Source organism: Motacilla alba, chromosome 5, assembly GCF_015832195.1.
Source record: "Motacilla alba alba isolate MOTALB_02 chromosome 5, Motacilla_alba_V1.0_pri, whole genome shotgun sequence".
NCBI classification, from domain to species: Eukaryota; Metazoa; Chordata; class Aves; order Passeriformes; family Motacillidae; genus Motacilla; species Motacilla alba.
Genome location: NC_052020.1, coordinates 5,684,117 through 5,704,423, shown reverse-complemented (window position 1 = coordinate 5,704,423; position 20,307 = coordinate 5,684,117). Strand labels below are relative to the sequence as shown.

Genomic DNA, 20,307 nt, shown 5'->3' with positions numbered 1-20,307 from the left:
AGAGGTTAGCAGCAGTCTGAGAAGGCTGGAACATTTAATATGACAAATCACATGTCAAAAATGGGTACCAGGTGTTGCTGTATGAAACAGAAAGGGCACACGAGTCAGCACTCAAAGCAGCCCTTTCTCATCCATTTTCAGAGGTCAGATTCCAGAGGTGTTTAGCTGGTGAGATCCATAAATTCCATGGATGCAGCCATCAGTGGGTATCCTGGGAGACGAAGCCTGTCAGACACAGCTCCGAGGAGCCTCAAGCAGGAGCGGGGGACCAGCCCACGCTGCAGGCTCAGGCTTGGCAGCTAAATTTCAATATCCTGTCCCATTTCCCAGCAGCATTTCTGAGCTTTCAGATGGGAAATGCATTCAGAGCTGGAAGAGGTGCACTGCAGTGAATCTGCAGTGCATCGGGCAGAGGGATTTTATGTAACTTATCAGTGAAGCACTGTGCCAGGGACAGGTCGCCCAACTGCAGCACCAAAGGCAAGGCAAAAGCAATTTTTTCTGTGATGTGCACACATCTCACAGCTTACAATTACTCTGAGGACACTTCAGAATCTGCATAAGCTCATTAATCTACTTCCAAGGTTTTTAATAAATTTTCCTTAAAATATGGTTTATATATAGCATACACAATATATTGAAATATATTTTTAAAATCTGCTGCTGTGCCTGCTCCCAGAATGTTTTCAACACTGATTTCCAGGGAAATATCCCCTGTGAAAAACTAGCTTTTATTAGCATAGTATTGGCATCCTAATTCCTCAGAAAGCAGTGTACCAGTCAGCCCACTCACACAGCCCTGCATGACTCCTGCAGTCTGATGGGAAGTGTCCAAATGCAGGGAATCACTTCAGAAATCTGACAACTACAGCCTGCCCTGAAAAATTTTGTAAAAGGTTTAAACTTTCCTGAACACATCCCCCCAGCTTTGGTACTTTCTTTCTCCTTGCTAAAATCACATTCCTGTCAGAGAGACGATTGACAATGAAACACTCCCCCACAAAAAAATGTTTTTCACCTAAAATGTTTAGAGGATGGGCAACCACAGGTGAACTTCCTTGTTTTCCAGAATGGTTTAGACCCTCTCTAGGGACTGATCTTCAGGGCTGGCTGAGCAACAGTAGTTTGGACATGTGACAAAGGATTGAAAAACTCAACATTTCCCCGGCATGGGGGATATTTTTAATCCTCCTTCTGATTTCACACAGCATCAACTTGCACCCAGTGTTTGTTCAGACTGCACAAGCCAAGTCTTCTGCCTTGTGCTGGCTGCACGAGCTCCTTGGACCACAAAGCAGCATCACCTCTGGCTGGGGTTGACATTTACCTACACAAAACTCTCCCAGTTCTGATGGGAGCAAGAGGACAATACCTGTCCCTGGGGGATTTCCACAAAATACTGACATTGGGACTTAGGTGAAAATCCCAGAAGATGGATTCATTCTTCTGAATCGAGAGAGCAGCTGCAGGCTGTTCTTCAGAACCAACAGAGGATTTCAATGGCAATGAAGAAAGCTCACTCTTAAGTAGCCACACACTTAGAAGAACTATCTAAATTCAAGATTTAATACTTTGGCAAATAATGGGATTTGGGCAAACGTTTTGTTTGCATTTCAGACTGTAAAATAATGTAGAGCGATAAAGTACACAAAAGAGTCTGAGCATTTTTCAGGATGCTGAGTGCACATAAACTCCTGTAACACTAAATATCTCATGGCAATCTGTCTTGTGGCTTATCAGTTGTTCCCTGGAGCAAGTCAAGGCTTTGCTGAGCAGATTTCTCCGCCTATACCAAATGAACTTACATCATATCCACTGTTCCGGATGCCACGCCTCGGCCTTTCTCGAGTGACCAGCAGATCCATCTCAGTTTCCCCTGGGCTGGGACTGTTCAGGGACTGCCTGCTTCTGTACACCGAGTTCTTCAATGGCTGCCTAGAAAACATGAAACAAGAAAATGGTAAAAATGAAAAAGAAAATATAATGACAGACAGTTATTTTCAATACTCACCTTTATTCTAAAATTATGACGTTCTTAAAAATGCCACTTTGTTACAGGATATTCTTTCTACATACATGAAGTGCTAAAAATCAGTTACCTTATTAAGAGATGATTAATTGCTTTTTACAGTTTAAGGAAAATAAAAATCACATAAAAGACATGGACTTTGTATGTGGGAGCTTGTCAGATGAAATATGTCCCAAGAAGATATCAGGACCCTTTTAACTTCAGTTGTTATGATTCAAACTCATTTAAAAAAAAAAAAACATATTAAAAAAATAACAGGCTCTCCCACACACACAGATGGGGAGCAGAGATTTTGGTTGCTGATCCTGAGCACTGAGAGAGAAGCAGGAAAACGCTCCACTGAAACAAACCCCCAGCACAGGGAACGGGAAGAGACACAGCAGTGGGAGGAAACTGCTTGCAAGATGCTGGTTTTAAATAGCCAGTTTGGTAACTGGCCACAGCTTTCTCAGAGAGCTGTCCTTCCTGGGATTCAGCTGCTTCACTGGGACAAAGTGCTGCTCATCCCTGGGCACTGAGCTTCTACTGCTGGGTGCTCCAAGCCAAGGGGAAGCAAACGCAATAGAAAGGCAGAATAAACTGAATATCCAAAATACCCGGTAATCTCTCCAGCAAAACCATTTCTGCCCTTGATGCTGGTTATACAAAAACAAATGCAGCATCCCTCTGTGAAACACAGAGCATATCTGTACATATCTGCAGGAGGGTTTGCCAAATGGTGGTACAGGAACTTTATGCTTCATCAAGCTGCATCTTTTAAGAAGGCTACTTCTACACCAGCAGAGTTTGTGAGTTGCTCTCATACTGTGTCTGGCCATTATTCATTGTGCTGCACACTCCAGAGGAGCACTGGTCCTGAAGTAGATCAGTAACAGAAGAAATAATGGCATGCCAGCTTCATTTATTAACACAGCAATTACACTGCTAGAGCCTGATACAAAGTTATCTTTGCCTAGCCGTGCTATTTTTCTGCCTTGTGCAATTACTCCATTCAGAATATTAAAATTAGATCAGGTCATCTAACATGTCTCTGTGCTGCTTATTCCACACAGGGGACCTGCAATGCTCATAGTGAAGTAAGACAAGTTGCACTATTATGTCTGAAGCCACACTTTCAAGTCACTCCATGGTATAACATCTCAAGAACCATCAATGAAATGAACAGACAAGACAGTCCAAATTAATTCACTGATAAATAATTCTTCAGTTATTCCAGATCTTGTTAACAGCACTTTTTGCCTTGACAGATTAGAGCAGCAGAAACTGGTTTGCAGAAATCCAGAAAGTAGGACATTTACATGATCAGACAGGATAAAAGGTAGAACAAAAAAACCCAATTTCATGCTTCTGATTAAATAAATTACTCAGGCATGTATTTAGTTTTAAGACAACTTTCCAAAACTTCTGTGTGACCTTCGATGACAAATCACCGTGCTCGTGTTTCAAAGTCCCAAATGCAATGCCAAAGCAGAAGGCAAGCAGAGCTTTTGGAATAAGTTTCCCCTACAAAAATAATATTGAGTAAATTCTTTCTTCCTATATAGTCTTTCTCTGACTATGCCATTGATATTAACAGAAAGCAGGGTTATGCACAGGGTAATCAGATCTGACAATCTCCATCTTCTAACACCAAAGGTCTCCAAAATTTCATATGTTTTACAATAGGTCCATAAATACTTAGTTGAGGCAATTGTGATATATTTCCTAAGGCACTCAAATATACAGCTCTGTAAAACGTGCAGATTCTTGACCTGATTGCAAACTATTAAAGAAAATCCAAGAATAGTGCATTTCATCAGTGGGCTCTTAAAAATTACCTTGAGATTGCCAATTACCTCATTTAAGAGAGTTTTACTAATGAGAAAGGAGGTATGAACAGGAACAACTGGCATTCAAATGGGTTAGGAAGTGCCTTCTGGGAACACAGCTGGATGTTTTAAAATGTTTTAAAACATGAGGATTATGGTACTGATGACTGAAAGGTACCTAGAGCACAAAGCTCTGTTCTGGAAAAAAAACAAATCATTTAGCAGCAATGCTTTGTAAATCACTTTTAAATGCAATTTAAAATTAATTCAAAATATAAAGGTAACCTTAAGTAATCAATTGCATCCCTATTTTCTGATATGATTTGGAACAGCTATAACAATGTGACTTAAGTTAGAGGAATATATATAAAACAGAAAAGAGTAGAATAGACCTTTTCCCTAGAAACTTTGAAACCTTTGACTTAGTTTTTAGTGATATCATTTTAAAAATGGCAATTTTCCCAAGTTTTAATTGCTGTAACAATGACTCAAAACAGAAAAGTATATAAATGTTTTCAATTATATGCTTACCCAGATTGCTTTCAAAGCAATTTTATCTCATTACAGAAATGCAATTGCATTGATTCATTTATCAATAACCAAACACCACACTACCTTGTAGTATTTTTCAAGGTTTTCCTCCAGCAGTGTAACATTTTTAGCCATCTTATTTTTGTTAGAATACTAAGGACAAGAATTTTCATGTGTGTTGCAGCATATCAAATTCTGTTCCAGGTCTTAGTGTGGAAATTTTAGCACAGAAATCAGAACTGGTTTGTTTGTAAACATCTGCAGCATCTGTAAAGTTTATTAAGCCTTCTGTGTCTTCACAGAAAGTGCATCAGAAGCGATTCTCTCTCCTCATGTGGGGATACAGGTAATATATTTAACAAGTCCAGCAGGCAGCCTTTCATAGTGCAGCTGGAATTATTGGAACCATTCTCCACAGGAGTTTACCTGCCTCCCAGCAATTTTTGTCATTCCAGGGATCACTGGCTGAAATAGACTGTGACAAATTTACACAACACACAGGAAAAAATGTATGGGATCTTCCCACACACTGGCTCATGAGCAAACATCAGTGTATTTAACAAAAAGCAAGCGGCTGCGTTAAATCTTCAGTTTAAGTTTTTAAACACTTCCTGTGAGCCATGGGACACATAATTAGCATCCAAATTAATGCCTCGATCAGTCACAGCCACACCAATGTGTTGAGGGAGCTCTCCAGCTCCCTGGACCAAATGCACCCCTCAACACAGGTTCCCAGCGCTCTGTCTGTACCTCCTGGACAGAGTGTGCAGAGCAGGGCTCCCATGTAAGGACAGGCTCCATTTCTTACCTTCTCAGTGCACAATAAATTGGAAAACTGCACAAGGAAACAGTGCCCCAGGACATCCAACATAACATACAGCTGAGTCAGCCTTTTCTCCTCAGTGACCTCTGCAGCCCTGGCAAACAGCCCTTTCAGGGCAGTATCCCTCAGCCACTGAACTCTAGACCTACAGAAACACATCTGATCTCAGCTTTTGCCCATAATCTGAGCCAACAGTGCTTTTGTAATTCCCATCACAGTCTTTTTCATGCCTGCGCCCCGAGGGTAATTGCTGCAGTTGCACTGTGTGCAATGCCTGTGTCACCAGCGATGCTTTGATTGCAGTCACTTTATGCTCATAGGAAAAGTCTGGTCTGAGCTTTCCAGGAGATGGGATGCCACATTGCACCTCCAGGCGTGAGGGCCATTTCCAGGGGAAAGGTGCTTCAGTGTCCCTTTTTCTCTCATGGATCAACTGATGTTAATCCCTGATTACAGTAAGAACCAGAGACCTCCTGTGCAAGGTGTGATGGCAAACACACTCTCTTACCATCCTTCACGCCTCCAGAACTTCCAAGGAAGCGGAATCTGCACTCTGTGCTGTTCCTGGGGTAGGACTGGTGTGATCTCCTCTTTCCAACGTGCCAGTTTGTGTTTCAGAGAGCACCAGCAACAGAGCACCCACTCACAGCAGCGGCTCAGGCACAATCAGCACCTGCACTCCCCCCTCATTTCTAAAATGGGGTTTTGAATGCTATTGCTATGCCATCCTCAGGAGACAGTGAAGTGTTAATCAAACATTGGTAATGTTATACAGCATGCCAGCTTCACGTGACAGATGAGCAAATTCTGAATTTCTCTGTTAAAGGCACAGGAAGATCACCAATAACAGGCACACACAATATCTTACAGATACTATCACTGCAGGACTTACAGGGAGAATGCACTGGTTCTGCTATCTCATGCCCTCTGCAATACTTATATTCAGATTAAAATAGTGACAAAATAGTAACACCACTGTATTGTGAAAAAGAGTCAATTCAGATGCTAACTTCCTGCCTAAAGTCTGCTCTGAGTATCACCAGTAACATTACTACCACTTTTTCTGTTTACCTTTGAGAATGACTCACAAGAACTTGCAACAGTCCCTTCCCTCATTTTTTTTTTTTCCATTTGTTTGTTTTTATCCACACTGCAGTTTTACCAGAGAACATGTTTTCCATGGGCTGTATGAATCTTCTTCATAAAGCAGAAGGGACCAGTGACCATATAACAAAACACCTGGCTCATTAAAATGGCCCCTCTGACTCCCGGGACATCAACTCTCCTCCCAGATGAAGAACTGCAAATAAAAAGTCTCACCTGTTCTTAGGCTCAGCAAATGGAGATGAGACATCTGCATCTGGATCCAAAATGTGGTCAAGTTCTTTCTGGTTTTTCTCATACATCCTTTTTCTGTCTGTCAGCGCCTTGCTATTATCAACCTGTGGGAAATCATAGTACCCTTTCCTCTTGGCTTTCAGGCGCAGCTTGTTGCGGTAGTGCTCTATATCAGACTTCTGCTTCAAAGCCTTGTTCACCTAAAAGGCAAGAAGATGTTTCAGGGCTGCTGGTGGGCTGGCTACCTCCAAAGGATCTCGTCAGCGCGTGTTTGATGCGCCGCGTGTGTCATCCCTCTGTAGCACACCGTGCCATCTGCAAGCAGCGAGGAACTGCAAGTGAACAGAGTCGCTGCATTTTTATGGCTTGGCAGATGGTTAAATAATTTTAGCCTAAAAAACTGTGTACCATTACAACAGTGACTCAGAGACACCCACTGAGGAAAAACATGAGTGGTGTCAGCCAACTGCTGTGACCCAACGCTGTGCGTGCTTCGGGGCACAGCTCACCTGTGAAAACTCTGCTGGGGTACAGAGACATCCCCCTGACTACACAAAACCTGAAATAAGCCACCACTGATAGCTGGGGAAGAACTCCAGTGAAATGTCATCAAATATCTATTTTGTTTATATGCTGTCTTATGGGCTCCTGTCAGAGAGGAACCTTTAAAAAAGGGATGTTTGGTCCATCCTGGTACAGCTTAGTCCCATGGTTTCTCTTAAGTATGGAAAAAAAACTTCCCTCCCGCTTCAAACTGCAAGGTACTTGGAAATCAGGGATTTACTTGAGCTTCCAGAGTCAAATTCCACAGTCTCCTCAAACTACAGGAAGTGTGTGTGTAAGGGTGCGCACAGCACCAGCAGTGTCACCCTGCAGCCTTACAGAAAAGAGACGCTGAAAGCTAAATAAGCCTTTCTCCGAGTTTGGAAGCTACATGGCACATCAGGACTTAAAATGCAAGTATGAAATGGAGTATAACAGGCTGCAACAATCCAGGCCCACATGGGACCTCTGTCTTTTACAGTGTCCCTGGCAGCAGCCCTCCCTGCTGCTTTTAAACTGTTTTTAGCGGTTTAAATGGCTGTTGCAATGTGAGTTTGTAAACAAGGCACCTCTGTGGCTTGTTACCATCATGTTCAACAACTTCATAAAAGCCTCAGTCCTTTGTAAATGGACTGCTCTTGATTAAATCTACATCAAAACATAAGTATTGCAGTCAAAGCATGCTTTTTGGCCAGCATCTGGAGCAGACATGTGTGCCATCCCATTTTTTTCCTTCAGAACAACAGCACCCTCTGTGCACAGACTGGAGTGCAGAGTAAGGCCACGGTCCCACTGCCCCCCTTTGCACTCTGATTGAGATATAGTGCTCAGTACAGAAAGATCAGCCTGGCACTCAGATGATCTGTGCATATTTTCATACCCAGCTACAGAATTCACAAAGGGAAAGATGTTATTCTGCTGCCTCCATTACCCATTTTTTTAAATAGGAGAGAGGGACACTGGGAGGGCAGGAGTATAGAAGATCACCTCTTCCAAGGTCGCAGGCATTCACAGGTGCATTGTGAAAAAGCAGATCTTAAATTCTCAGGTCTGTGCACCCACAATGCTATTGGAACTTTATGTAGCGTAAAGGTGAGAAGCTCCTAGCAGCCCTCAACTCTAACAGGCTTAAGATCCTTCCACTTGTGGCTGTAGCCAAGGAAACAGCTGGAGACACATCTCAGCCAGTCCTTACCTCCCCATTGATGATGGCAGACTCCTGGCTCCTCTCTGAAGCAGCATGGACAGCAGGGAGGGCCACGGGTTTGATGGCGATGAGCTGCACCGAGCCTGAGGAGGTGTCGAAGGGGTCCACGGCAGACTTGGCGACGTTATCAAAGAGAATCCCTCCTTCCTCGTCATCACTCACGGCCACTAGAGCACATCAAACTCGCTCAGCACAAAGACACAGACATTTCTGCTGCCTGCTCGAGGGGAAATTCAGCAAGCACACGCTTTGGATTAATGATGTGCTCAGTGCACTCAAGGTGCAGGCCTGGGAGACCTTTACACTGGGGAAAAACATCCCATTAGAGCACAGGAAACATTCTGTATTCAAAGGATTGTCTGTCCCTTCTGAACCAAAGAAGGTTCCAATCCATGCTAATAAGATGGAAAAAAGGAGAAGAACGACACAGGAAATGGTATGAAAATGACAGTGAAAGTTAAGGTAGGTGTTTTTCTAGGTTTCACATGGAAACACACACACAGGTGCCCACGTGCCAAGGCATCAGTAGCTACACCTGATCAAACCCAAGAGTGCAGCTTTTTTTCTGTCTTATGCTGCAAGAGCAAGGGCATTCTCAAAATTTGCTAAAATAAATAGGTTTCTTTTTCAAAACTTATTAATGCTAAAAATGGCATCTATTAAAATAAAAGCATTTTATGCTGTGTGTTAAAAATGCTTAAGAAACTAATGGTATCTAATATTATGTTAATTTTTTGCTTTGCAAGCAGTACCTCAGGTCTCTGTGAACTGTTACCATTTCTTAAGAACCAGAAAAAGGTTTCTGTAAATCTTTAAAATCAAATGGCGTGGCAAAGCATCTTTAGTTTCAGGTCTCTATATAAATGAATAACTCTCCCACATGCAATTGGGCCCTTTCTCCTCCAAATTTTCTTTGCAAACCTGCATCACTTTGTCAGCTGTTGGATCTGAAAAATCTTACCCACATTTTGAAATGAAAGAATGACATTAAAGCATGAGCACAAATTCTACAAAGAGATTCTTGCAAACATTTTTGAATAATTATGCTATGAGAGGGAAGAATGCTAGCTCCATCTCCTAGCTGACAGGAGCAGAGATTCTCTGCTAGAGAACAAAGTGGTCTGCTCTAAATTTATTTCCTCTGAAAATAAACTCTAGTTTAATATTTAATCACTGCACAAATTACAATGGACTTGTATAAACTCAGCAGTTTAGACAGCCAATGATTTTGGTAAGAAAATATTTGACAGCAGTAACATAAAACATGAACCCACTGAGTAAGCTCATTATCTCTGTCTGTGCTCAGTGTGACTGGAGTTGGCACCACTTGAGCTTTTGAGCAAGAGATGGGTTAAATCACTGTCATTAAATACTGTCCTTGCAGCTCCACAGAACTGTCCAAACACCACTGAGGCTTCAGTGGGTCTTGAATGGCCCTGCCTCTCCTGGGACTGTTCAAACACTCCAGATGTGTGTGCTCAGGGGGACGAGCAGCTCACGACAGTGAGCTCACCCGGCTCAGTGACAGTGACCCAGACTGCCAGGGACCACCAGGACACCACAGCAGCAGGACCAAGGAACGAGGGGATCCTCGCCTGGCACTGACCACATGTTACACATTACAATGAGTATAAAAATGAAGCATGGATGCTCTTCCCTGGGGGCATTTTGAAACCCAGCAGCCACAGAGAGCTCAGCTACCTGCAGATGGCATGGGGTGTCCCCTCAGACCTTGTTTCAGGAGCAGAAACCACGAGTTTTTCTTAATGAAAGAGAATTCCTCTAGGACTCATTAAAGGAAAGAAAAATTAAGGGTGAAAAGAATCAGAAACTACAGATGAGAGCTAATTCTGATGGGGAACACTAACACCACAGAGCACTCTCTGTGTCAGCCCTCTCAAAGGTGAGCACAACTCCTGCACCTACTGCAGTGCTACTGGCATGGAAATGAGAGTCAAATGGGACTAGAAACTGGAATTTTATTCCACCCTACCTTAGCATTTGTTCATTTATAGGGTAAAAGTAGTTTTTTTCCCCACTGCCTCTTTTTCACTGGTAGGTGATAAAGAGAGCCTGTGATCTGCAGCCACTGACACACTGCTAATAACAGGGCAGGGAACTGTAGCAAGCCCTGGGAAATTCATCCTTTGCTCCTATCCATCTCCTCCCAAGAGAATTTACAGCATCCATTTATGACATGACTGAACCATAACAACCTCCAAACTTGGAAAAACAAACCTAAGGAAGTCCAGAGAAATGCTGGAGAAGTCCTGGAGTATTTGTTTTTGCTGTGTATCCCTGCCCTGGGCCAGTCCATCCGTGGTTGAGCAACTGGCCAGCACGGGAAACGTCAGGAAACTGCCCACACATTCTTTATAGTCACTCACAATAATCACCCTTGCTTGTTACAGTTGGCAACATGGTTTAAAAGTGAAGTTTTAAATTTCTGTTTCCAAACAGATGCATTCCAGCACTACTGTGGAGTTCTACTCCTGCCTGCACTGTGTGAGCACAGAGAGACAGAAGCTCAGCGGCAGAAAAGGACAAACCCCAACTTAATCACTACTTAACAGCCATTTCCCACCTCTGAAATGTCTCATGCCAGATATCTCATGCCACATGATCCTCTGAGACCGAATTACACCTCCGAATCTTTCTGTGGCTGCAGCACATGAAGAAGATCTATCCAGAGCAATCATTGATGCAGGTCGAGTGCCAGGTGCACTGAAGAGCAGGGTGGCCCTGGGTCCCTGAGGAGCTGCAGCATCCCTGAAGCTCTGTCCCCACACCTCTGCAGCCATCAGAACATGAGGTCTGCCCCAGGGATGCTGTCCTCCCATTTCCAGGCAGCTCTGAGCTATTCCAGCCAACAATGCCAGCAGGTGGTGCTGCCCACTCGTGACCAGCTGGTCCCATGGAAAGGGCTCTGGGACGGCAGCTCTGAGCGATTAAAAACAATTAGGCAGGTGAAGTATTCTGGTTTTATTTAGTTAACAATTTAGAATAAACAAAAAAATTTTTAAAAGTAGTGCTTTTGTCAGCCAAAGATTTCAATGAGGCCATGGAAGATTCCTTGTCTCCTCTTTCTTTCCCTCTACCTTGTCTTTCCTCCCCTCTCCCTCATCAAAACATGCTGGAATGAAGAAAAAAAAAAAGGACTGAATTACTGGCACTTAAAAAAAATTAAAAATTAAGGACATTTAAATTGCCTGTGAATCAGGTAACCTTCCAGCCAAACACCTGAAACAAAGACTTGTGCTGTCCTGCTCAGAAAGATTTTGGAAGCCTTCAGAAAAAGAATAACATCAGTAGAGAAAAACACATACAGCCAAAACTTGGGAAACACCTGCAAGAAGGTGGAAATGCTCTGCCTTTTCTTACGTCACTCAATGAAGTATTTTTGAAGATTTATTTTAGATGAAGGGAAGGAAAACATTGTAACCATACCTACAGAATATACCTGCAGTTTGACAAAGAGCACGTAGGGTCACCTACCTAAAAAAGCTCCTTAGGAAAAAGCCCAGGTATCAGTATTTCAAACAGAAATCCTGACTCCTGAATATGGTTTAATAATGGGGAACTAATTTTCATTTCAGAGAAAATCTCTATATAAATTTAAAAAAAATAGACTTTTTTCTATACCATCCAAGATTTTCCATTGGTCAGATGACTATCTCCAGAAAGATACAAAGAGAAGCTTTAGGCAATAAAAAAAACATCTGTTTCTGAAGAAGTTTATAGGCCTATAAGTAAAATAGAACTTTCCCAACATTAGCATCTGAACCTATCTGGACAGAAATACTTGTTTGGAAGATATTGCAGTGTAACAGAAAACACACTTGTGTACACACACACCCTTCCACAATTACACCCAGCTCTGAGGCACTGCAATGCTAAACCTCTCACAAACAGCACAAATACTGTATTTTCAGAAGCAGACAACTTACAGACTAATGGCAGCAGCTCATGATTCCTCCTGAACCATATTTCCTTGGGTGTAAAGTCTGTTAAATGCTTGGTGATGTGCCTGAAGTGTTGCAGTCCTGGCTTTGCCTGGGATCCTGAAGCAGGAGCCACCTGAGCAGGTCATTTGAGATGTCCAAAGTGGTATTTGCAGGTTTCCAATGAAACTGTGTACACAGGGTGAGTATTTGTCCCTTAGCTGCTTGTTTGGTTCCCTTTTTGTGAATGTTTCCTGTCCTTATAAGCAGGAACAAGGATCTCTCTCTCTGGTTATGTCTTCTCCAACCTCATCTGCCTCATCTTTCTAAAAATATCAAAGTCTTTCAAAAAGAGACCACATATTTCATAACGCTTCCAGTGAATCTACCAGCCCCTTTTCTTGGCTGAGACTTCTGTAATAAGTAGGTAAGTTCACTAATTAAAAGAAAATTATTTAACTGACAAGGATGATGAACACACAAAGACCAGGAAGACATGAGAGCCTACAACAGAAGCTTCTCCAAGGAAATGGTGCCCCAGGAGTTTTAAAAACCTTTGCAAAAATAGTTTTCTGTTTGCACAATAAAACTGTACATTTGTCTTCTTCAGTGCTGACATATTAGTGAAAAATCCCAGCCATCCAGACTGCCACTGGGTCTGATGGCATGAACATCTACATGCTCTTTACACTACTGCTTGGATAAAACTCCTGTCAGACTCCATTAGTGGCAGAGCCAAAGTCATCCAGAGGAGAAGGCAAATGTGAATGAAGAAATATTTAACTGTGTGGCCACCTGCACATCCCAGATCCCTCAGAGATCTACTGCAACAGGCACCTTAGCATTCATGCAGTATTTTCTTGCCATGAAAACAGCAACCAAAAAGGATTTAAAAAAAGAAAAAAGAAATTACATGAGTAAGTCTGAAGACAAAAAGGGTTCACAGTCACCGGCAGGATGCTAGCAGGGTCACAGTGCTCTCACTATTTAAAGCAAGTAAACAACAAAAACAAGGACAGTGGAAGAAATGGAAACAGTAAGGGGAAGAATTAGTCGGTGTCACACAAGCTGAAATCTTGGGAGAAAAGGGAATCAATGTGTAAAGCTTCTGGGAGGTTCAATAGCAACTGGTGCCAACACACAAGATTTCAACTGAACCTGTGGATTTCGTTTATTCTTTGTGATTTTTACCCCCCTCTGGTCAAATGTACTAAATTACTCCAAAAAGCCTAGGAGTTTGCTGTGAGGAGAAGAGTCAGATGAAATCCCCAATTAACACCCATTTGGGAGAAAATGAAAATAATGCTTCAGGATGAGGGAATGGAGGATGAAAAGAGTAGGCTCCTTTCTCTACACTACCAATTTTTCCCAGCACTCTGATTTCTCAGCCTTTCAAAGACATCATGAAGAGGAATCATCTCACTCCAAATCCGCACAGTTGTTCCACTGCAGGGCTTCTTTCTGAATGGATCTTACCTCCAGAGATCTGTTCTGTTGGCCATGACCCTCTGGAAGCAGCCCTTTCCATTCTGATTTGTACTTCACTCAGCACAAAAAAGGCAGAAGAAGGGTGCTGGATGTTTGTTGGGATCCACCAGCTCCCCCAGCTAACTCTGTGTCCAAGCTGCCACCAGACAACGTTGCTGTTGCCATATTTCCCTTTATTTTGAGTCACCATAGACAACTGCTCAGAAATGCAGAAAAACAGGCTCTGATGCTGAGCTGCCACATCAGACAGAGTGAAAACTAGTGGCCCACGCTTTTGTAGAATAAAGGAGGCAATGTATCATAGCTTGGCTGAGTTACATCCAAAAATCCCTTTGATTTTAGCTAAACCAATAACACAGACAATTTTTTTCCCCTGCTACTTTGCTCCTGTAGACAGCTCTTGCCCAGACAAAAGAAATTATATTTTTAGAGACTGGTATTTTAAAAAGGAGTGAGGCCCTTGACTGAATGACTTCTGAAAAGTTCTGTTTTCAAAGACATTGTCCAAATGAGTGGAAAATGAGAAATTATTCCAGCTGGGGAAGGTTTCTCACAAAAGAAGTTTGAGTCTTGGGGAATGCTGCTTGTACATCTCCACCTGTGGTAGTGAGGTTTAAGTATAAACCTGAGTTCAACTACACAAGTTCCTAACTCAACTTCACAAGTTCCCCAAAAGTTGGGGAGTCATATGCTTCATTAAGAATTGAGAGTAAATCAAAACTTTTGGTTTTCTCTAAAAAAAGAAACAAACACACTCTTCCAAAGGCGTTAATGGGAAGGTTGCAAGATCAAGCACGTAAAGGCTGAAAAACAACCGACATCAATTTCACTGGCTTCATTTAGTGAGGAGCTGCTGAAAGGAAACTGCACTGTGGGCTGCTTTAGCTCTCTAGGTCTGAGTGGGTTCAGCCACTTGCTTCTCCCTGAATGATGTTTGGCCTGATAAATGATGGGCAGAACTGCTAATATCCTGTTCTTCTCTTCCACATTCTCTCACAAACCCATCTCAGAAACTGCCAGTACCTCTGTTGGCTGATTCATCTGTATTACAGTTCTCTAACATACATAACTAGGCACTTTTTAAAAAATGTTTGGGGTTTTTTAAGTGCCTAAAGTAAATGAATGTAGAACTCATTAACTTTTAGAAAGAAAACTTCCTATTAATATAACAATAAGTGTTATTCAAGAAAAGCATGCAGTTATCTTACAAAATCCTATCACTGTTTGATTCAAGTAATTATTTTGTGTTTTCTGTAGAAATAATGCTCAGCTGAAGAGTTCTCCTGATCCTCCAAAGCATCAAGTCCTGAAGCAAAGCCTGTCAGTCCGTGCTGGTTTCACATTGTTCACTCACAGCCCTGACACACTCCATGTGGAGTCAATTTCGATACAAGCCATATAGAATTTAAATACTGAGGTAACATCCAGTGCTGTCATTCCTCCCTGCAACTAAATGTCAGCAAGAAATAGAATCTAAAATTGGTCTGTAACTATGGCAACTAATGAGCCATTCTGACTTGGAGTCCCCAAATCCAACACGTGACCATCAAGGGATTCATTCCAGTTGGAAGATGCTGCTTCTCAGAGAAGAAAATCTGCTGCTGCTTGTGCCAACATTTGTGTGAGAGCCACCAGCCAGGCTGGAGAGCTGGAGCAGGCTCAGGCAAACAACTGGGAGAAAAGCAGCTTCCTTCTGAAAGTGGAAGGAAGAACAGACACCACCTTCTGTGGATGCTAAACACTCTGGGTAAAGGTAAAACCTTGCAGAAAGCACAAACTGTCCAAGCTGACAATGATGTTCGTAATCACAGCACAGGGGAACAAAGTGCAGGCTCTGTGATGAGAAGTAATGGGTGCCTTGGGGCTTTGGATTTTAATTTCAATTTCAATAGGCATTTGGGATCACACAGCTTGAAACTGAACTCCATTAATTCTGACAAGGGGAGGTCATATCATCTGCCATGACCACGTTCTCCTTCTCAGAAGCTGTTCTGAAAGAGTTGTTTAAGGAAACATACATTAAAAGATATGCCTATAGTTAAAAGTTTACCTCTTTTTTTTTTACCAGGGAGCAAGGTATTTAGTCCCTTTCATTTCTCTCCCAGATGACCAGGTGACCCTTTTTAGTGCCATGGCAGTCGAGTGAAGAGAGCTCCACCAGAAGGAGGTCAATTCTCTACCAGGAGGGCAGATGAGGTGTCTCATGCACAGGTTTCTCCTAAATTTTTTCTCCTAAGTTTTAATGAAACTAAGATTTAAAATGAAGGGTCACTATTTCCTTCCATTATATTCAGAGGTTTATTTAGGTAGCATGTGTATGTTCTAGAAATGCACTACAGCCCAGATGAGAAAAAAAAAGGATTTTAGGTGCTAGTCAATTTTTAAACAAACAAAACTGAGTTCTTACCAATTTTCTTTGAAGATGTAAAACCTAACAAAACAAAAAATACCTTCACGAAAATATTTTGTCTACCCCTGTAAACAGCACTTAGCATTGGTTTGAATATTGGCTTTCCTGGGTGGGTAAGAAAAAAAGACATCATAAATTACAGCTTTTAACTCTGGAAAACACGAATGTTGTTGTCTTGTAAAATGAGCTACATTTCATGCAGTGACAAAATAATTAACTCCTTTGAAACTTAGAACCTGTTAGCCAGTTTTCTATTCATAAGGAAAACATAGCTATGGGAACAAAGCTATAACTCAGGAAAAATAAGCAAAGAGAAGAAAAGCAAGGAAGAAACAGGATTGGGTACTTCTCTCATCCATCATGGATCATCACTGATTCATCTTGAGTCACAAGGTCACCACCATCGACTAAGGTCTTGTAAGAAACATCCAGTGTGACATCCCAGGTGCATTCAGGAAAATCTGACAGTAAATGTTAATGACAAACAGGTGTGCCAAGGATGTGAGGAAAGACAAAGCACCGGATGTTTCACACTTTCTCAAATTAATTTTTATCTCATTAATTCATCTTCATCAGATCTGGGCGAGCTTAGCAGCAGCAGCAGCAGAGAAAATTAATATCTTAGGGAACTACAAAACAAAAAAAGCTGTAAACCCTACTAGGAAGCATCATGTCTTCATTATTTTACTGGTATTCCAAGGGAAGGAAAAAAAAAAAAAAGGGGGTGGGGAAACAAAAAAGGGAGAAAACTTGCAAAGAGCAAGCACCACGATGCTTCATGGGATCTGGAGAAACTGTTAAAGCAGTAAAGGGGAAGGAGAAAACCCAACAAATGAGCCACACACAAAATGCCCAGGGACTGCTGAGGGTACAAGAAATTGGTTTCAGCTGGTGCCTGCGTAGGTGTGGCAGTGGAGAGAGCACAACGAACCCTTCTCACCGTTCCTTTTCCTCCCCTCGTCTTTTGCCGCTTTCTGCGGTGCCATCACTTTCTGCAGGGAGCTCCGGCCGGAGCTGGGCTTTCCCGACCCATTGCTGAGGATGGAGCCGTTCTGGCTCGGGGAGCGGCTGCAAGTAACCATAGCAACAAGGCAGGACGTGAGTTCTTCCTCCTCAACCCCGTTTCAAGGTTATTTCATTCGCACGGTTTGCATCACTGAGTTTTCAGGTCTGATTTGGTACCAAAAGGAGACAGAATAAAAACAGCACGCAGCAACTCGGTAAAGGTGGGAGCAGAGTGATGGGAGGTGAGCACGACTTTCCCAATTAGTTCAGGGCTGATGGGCATCTTGGTGGCTTGGAATGCAACTGCTCCTCACGCATTAGCCCCACAATGATAAAAGTGCCACCACCGAGGACAAAAAGTCCCGTTGTCAATTCAGGGTCATTAACCCAGACAAAATAAAGTAGACCTTTGTTTTAGGATGCATGGCTAAATCGATTCCTTTATTATTCAGCCTGCATTTACAGTCAACTGTTGTCAGCCACAATGCAAAATACATTCACTCACTTTGCACTTATGCACAGAAAACGTGATAAGAAATTTCTCCTTTTCTCCTTTTGGCACATACCCTGTTTTAACCAGCGCCCTCATTGGCTGAAACCCCTAAGAAAATGCTTGTTTTAATCAGCCATTGCATATCCTTGTCCTGAAACTGGTCCCTGCCCAGAGTGAGGAGGGAGGGCAGGGCAGAACTGCTGTGCATTCAGTCCCAGCAAGGAGCAGGGACAGAAATGAGCAGCAAGCTCTGGCCTGTGCTGGAAGTGAGCTCCCACCACAGCTCCTCTGCTTTTTGGGGTGGACAAGTCACTCAAATCCCAATGCACAAGCTGGCAAAAGCAGGCCACAGTAGATAATAGCACGTTTGGTGCTAGTCAGCACCAAACCAGAGACAGTCACTTGTTTTTTACATGTGAAACTGCCACAAAGGGAATGAAAACTCTCCACAGGACCTGTGTAGTTATTCACAAATCTATCTGCAATCTACCACTGAGTTGTCATGAGCAGTGACAGGGTGATGTAAAGAGGTTACATTACAGGAAAAAAAATTGGCCTAGGCACAGAGGCTTCCATTTACAGAGAAGAAGAATCAAATTAAATTCTATTGCTGTCACAATGGTTTTATAACCAGAAAATGGTACTAAAACAAAACAACTGTCAAAACCATTCTGTAAATCATTGCCAATACTGTATCATCAGATTGAAACGTTCATTTACCTCCAGGTCTGGCCACCCTGCCCGGTGTAAGTAGAAAGCATTTACCGTGGTCAGAACAGCAACGGAAAAAAATGAGAAAAGCAATTCTTGGGGATTGTCTTTTGAAGATGGCCTAAGTGGAAATATGTATAATTTGAGACAGGCTCTTTCCAGCTACAGGACTCTAGGAGAATTCAGCATGCAACCCCACTCAGTGCAGCCTGAGGGTTTCCTTTGGAAATTCTATTGAAAATAAGTATTCTTGAGAAGCAGGATTCCTCCTTATAAACCTGTCTGTCACTGCTAAATGGATAATCCCAGCCCAGTAAAGAAGATCCATCCAGGGACACACCAACGCCTGAAGAAAATCTGCTGAACTTGGGAACACAGAAAAGAAGTGAGCAGGGATAGCTTGCACAATGATTTTTGTGGAGACACTAATCCAAATAGTCATCCTTTTTAAGTGGTCCTCATATTATTAACTGAGAAGTTTCTTTCAGTGGTGATAGCAAAGATACTCTGATCAGTTACCAGCCACTTCATGGCTGTCTGATTTGAATTGACCTTTCCAGGCTGTGAAGTACCCTGAATGAAAGAGCAAATACATAAAGGGCAAGAAATATTTCTTCATCTTCAGCAACCATTAAATTCCGTTTCCAGACACAGCTCCTGGGAATCAAAAATACTGAAATTCTACATGTTCTTACTTACTCAAGTAATCACCCTGAAGGAGGGAAAACTAACTCTTAGTTATTTGCTTAGAAGGGCACCAAGGTTCAGCACATTTTATAATGAGAATAACTTTCCTAGATCAAGTTTGCTTATCAGCATTTGTTTAAAATGGTGCAGATTAAGTGGGGGATTTCTGTGCTCACTCAAAGGACCGAGTGAAGTGCTTAATCACTTTGGTTAGAGGATTAATTAACAGGGCTGGTTTCTTTTCTTTTTTTTTTTTTTTGTGTGTGTGTGTATTTTTGTGTATTTACACATGGTTTTGGAGAGAGAGGCTTCAAAACATTTTAAAGTACAATTCCTGCAAAGACTTGACCTGCCCAGTACCAGCAACCACTGCAGGTGTCACAGTCATCTTCCAGTTGTCATTTCTTCAAAGGATGGAAGGCTTTGAAAAGGACAGGTGCTGTTTGGTTCACCTAGACCTAACCCTCATACTGCAATGACTTGTAGCCTGAACAACACCTCACTGGCATTAAATGACAGAATAACAGTTTACATCCAATTGCAGCTGGCTCGCTTTTCTCTGCTGGTACACCCTGCAGACAGCTCTTCCCACATTCCAGGTGATTTACTGCACAGCCAAAGGAATATGATAAACCAGGCACCAGCTCAGGAACTTTCTGATTGTTTTTCTGCAGGGAAAACCTCAGCTGACGACCACTGGGGATGTCTACCCACCCCTGCTGTCCTCCAGCCCCATGCTGGCTGACACCTTCCCCTTCCAGCATGTCCCTGTCACAGTGTGCAGCAACACTGCACTGAGTATTCCAAGCTTTCCTATTATTCCAAAGGAGGAAATATTGGACAAGATGAGGTGACTCAGCTAGGAAGGCTTGGTTTTCTCTAGAATTTCTCTGCATTAGTCAGCTGCTTTTCTTGTATGTTATCAAATCCCTTCAAGAGGCCAGGCCCGTGTAATGCCTGTGAGCTGCACAACAACAGTTACCTCTGTTCAGGCTGTTTGCCTAACAGGTTTGTCTTCCTCTCTTCCCTTCAGTATCCATCCTCACCTCCACTCTCATTTAATGCCAAGGAGAGTGGATCAAGGAAAAACTGGTCAAAGCAAAACAGCTGGGATAAAGGGATAATCTGCTTTCCTCACCTGCAAGGACTGAGACAAGGAATATTCAGCTATTCTGTTGATGGGTGAGGGCAGACGTGAGGTAAAACATCCTAACAGGAAAGGCAGGAGAGAACAGATTGCTGGAGGAGGTTGTAATCATCCCACCGGTGGAAGACTTTAAAATAAGGTAGATA

At 42.5% G+C, this 20,307-nt stretch overlaps 1 protein-coding gene across 5 annotated transcripts in view; it reads right to left on the bottom strand.

Annotated features, from left to right (window-relative positions):
- The window catches only part of KIAA1549L (KIAA1549 like), a 133,906-nt gene that overhangs the window by 27,384 nt on the left and 86,215 nt on the right, over nt 1-20,307 (bottom strand). For 4 of the 5 annotated variants that reach the window (XM_038139434.1, XM_038139430.1, XM_038139435.1 and 1 more), the window contains exons 13-16: nt 17,050-17,186; nt 8,268-8,446; nt 6,512-6,729; nt 1,806-1,935 (exon numbers count right to left, since the gene is read on the bottom strand). In XM_038139434.1, coding sequence (XP_037995362.1) covers nt 1,806-1,935; nt 6,512-6,729; nt 8,268-8,446; nt 17,050-17,186 — 664 coding nt within the window. The remainder of the gene's footprint in view (nt 1-1,805; nt 1,936-6,511; nt 6,730-8,267; nt 8,447-17,049; nt 17,187-20,307) is intronic. The other variant, XM_038139432.1, reaches the window with a different exon arrangement.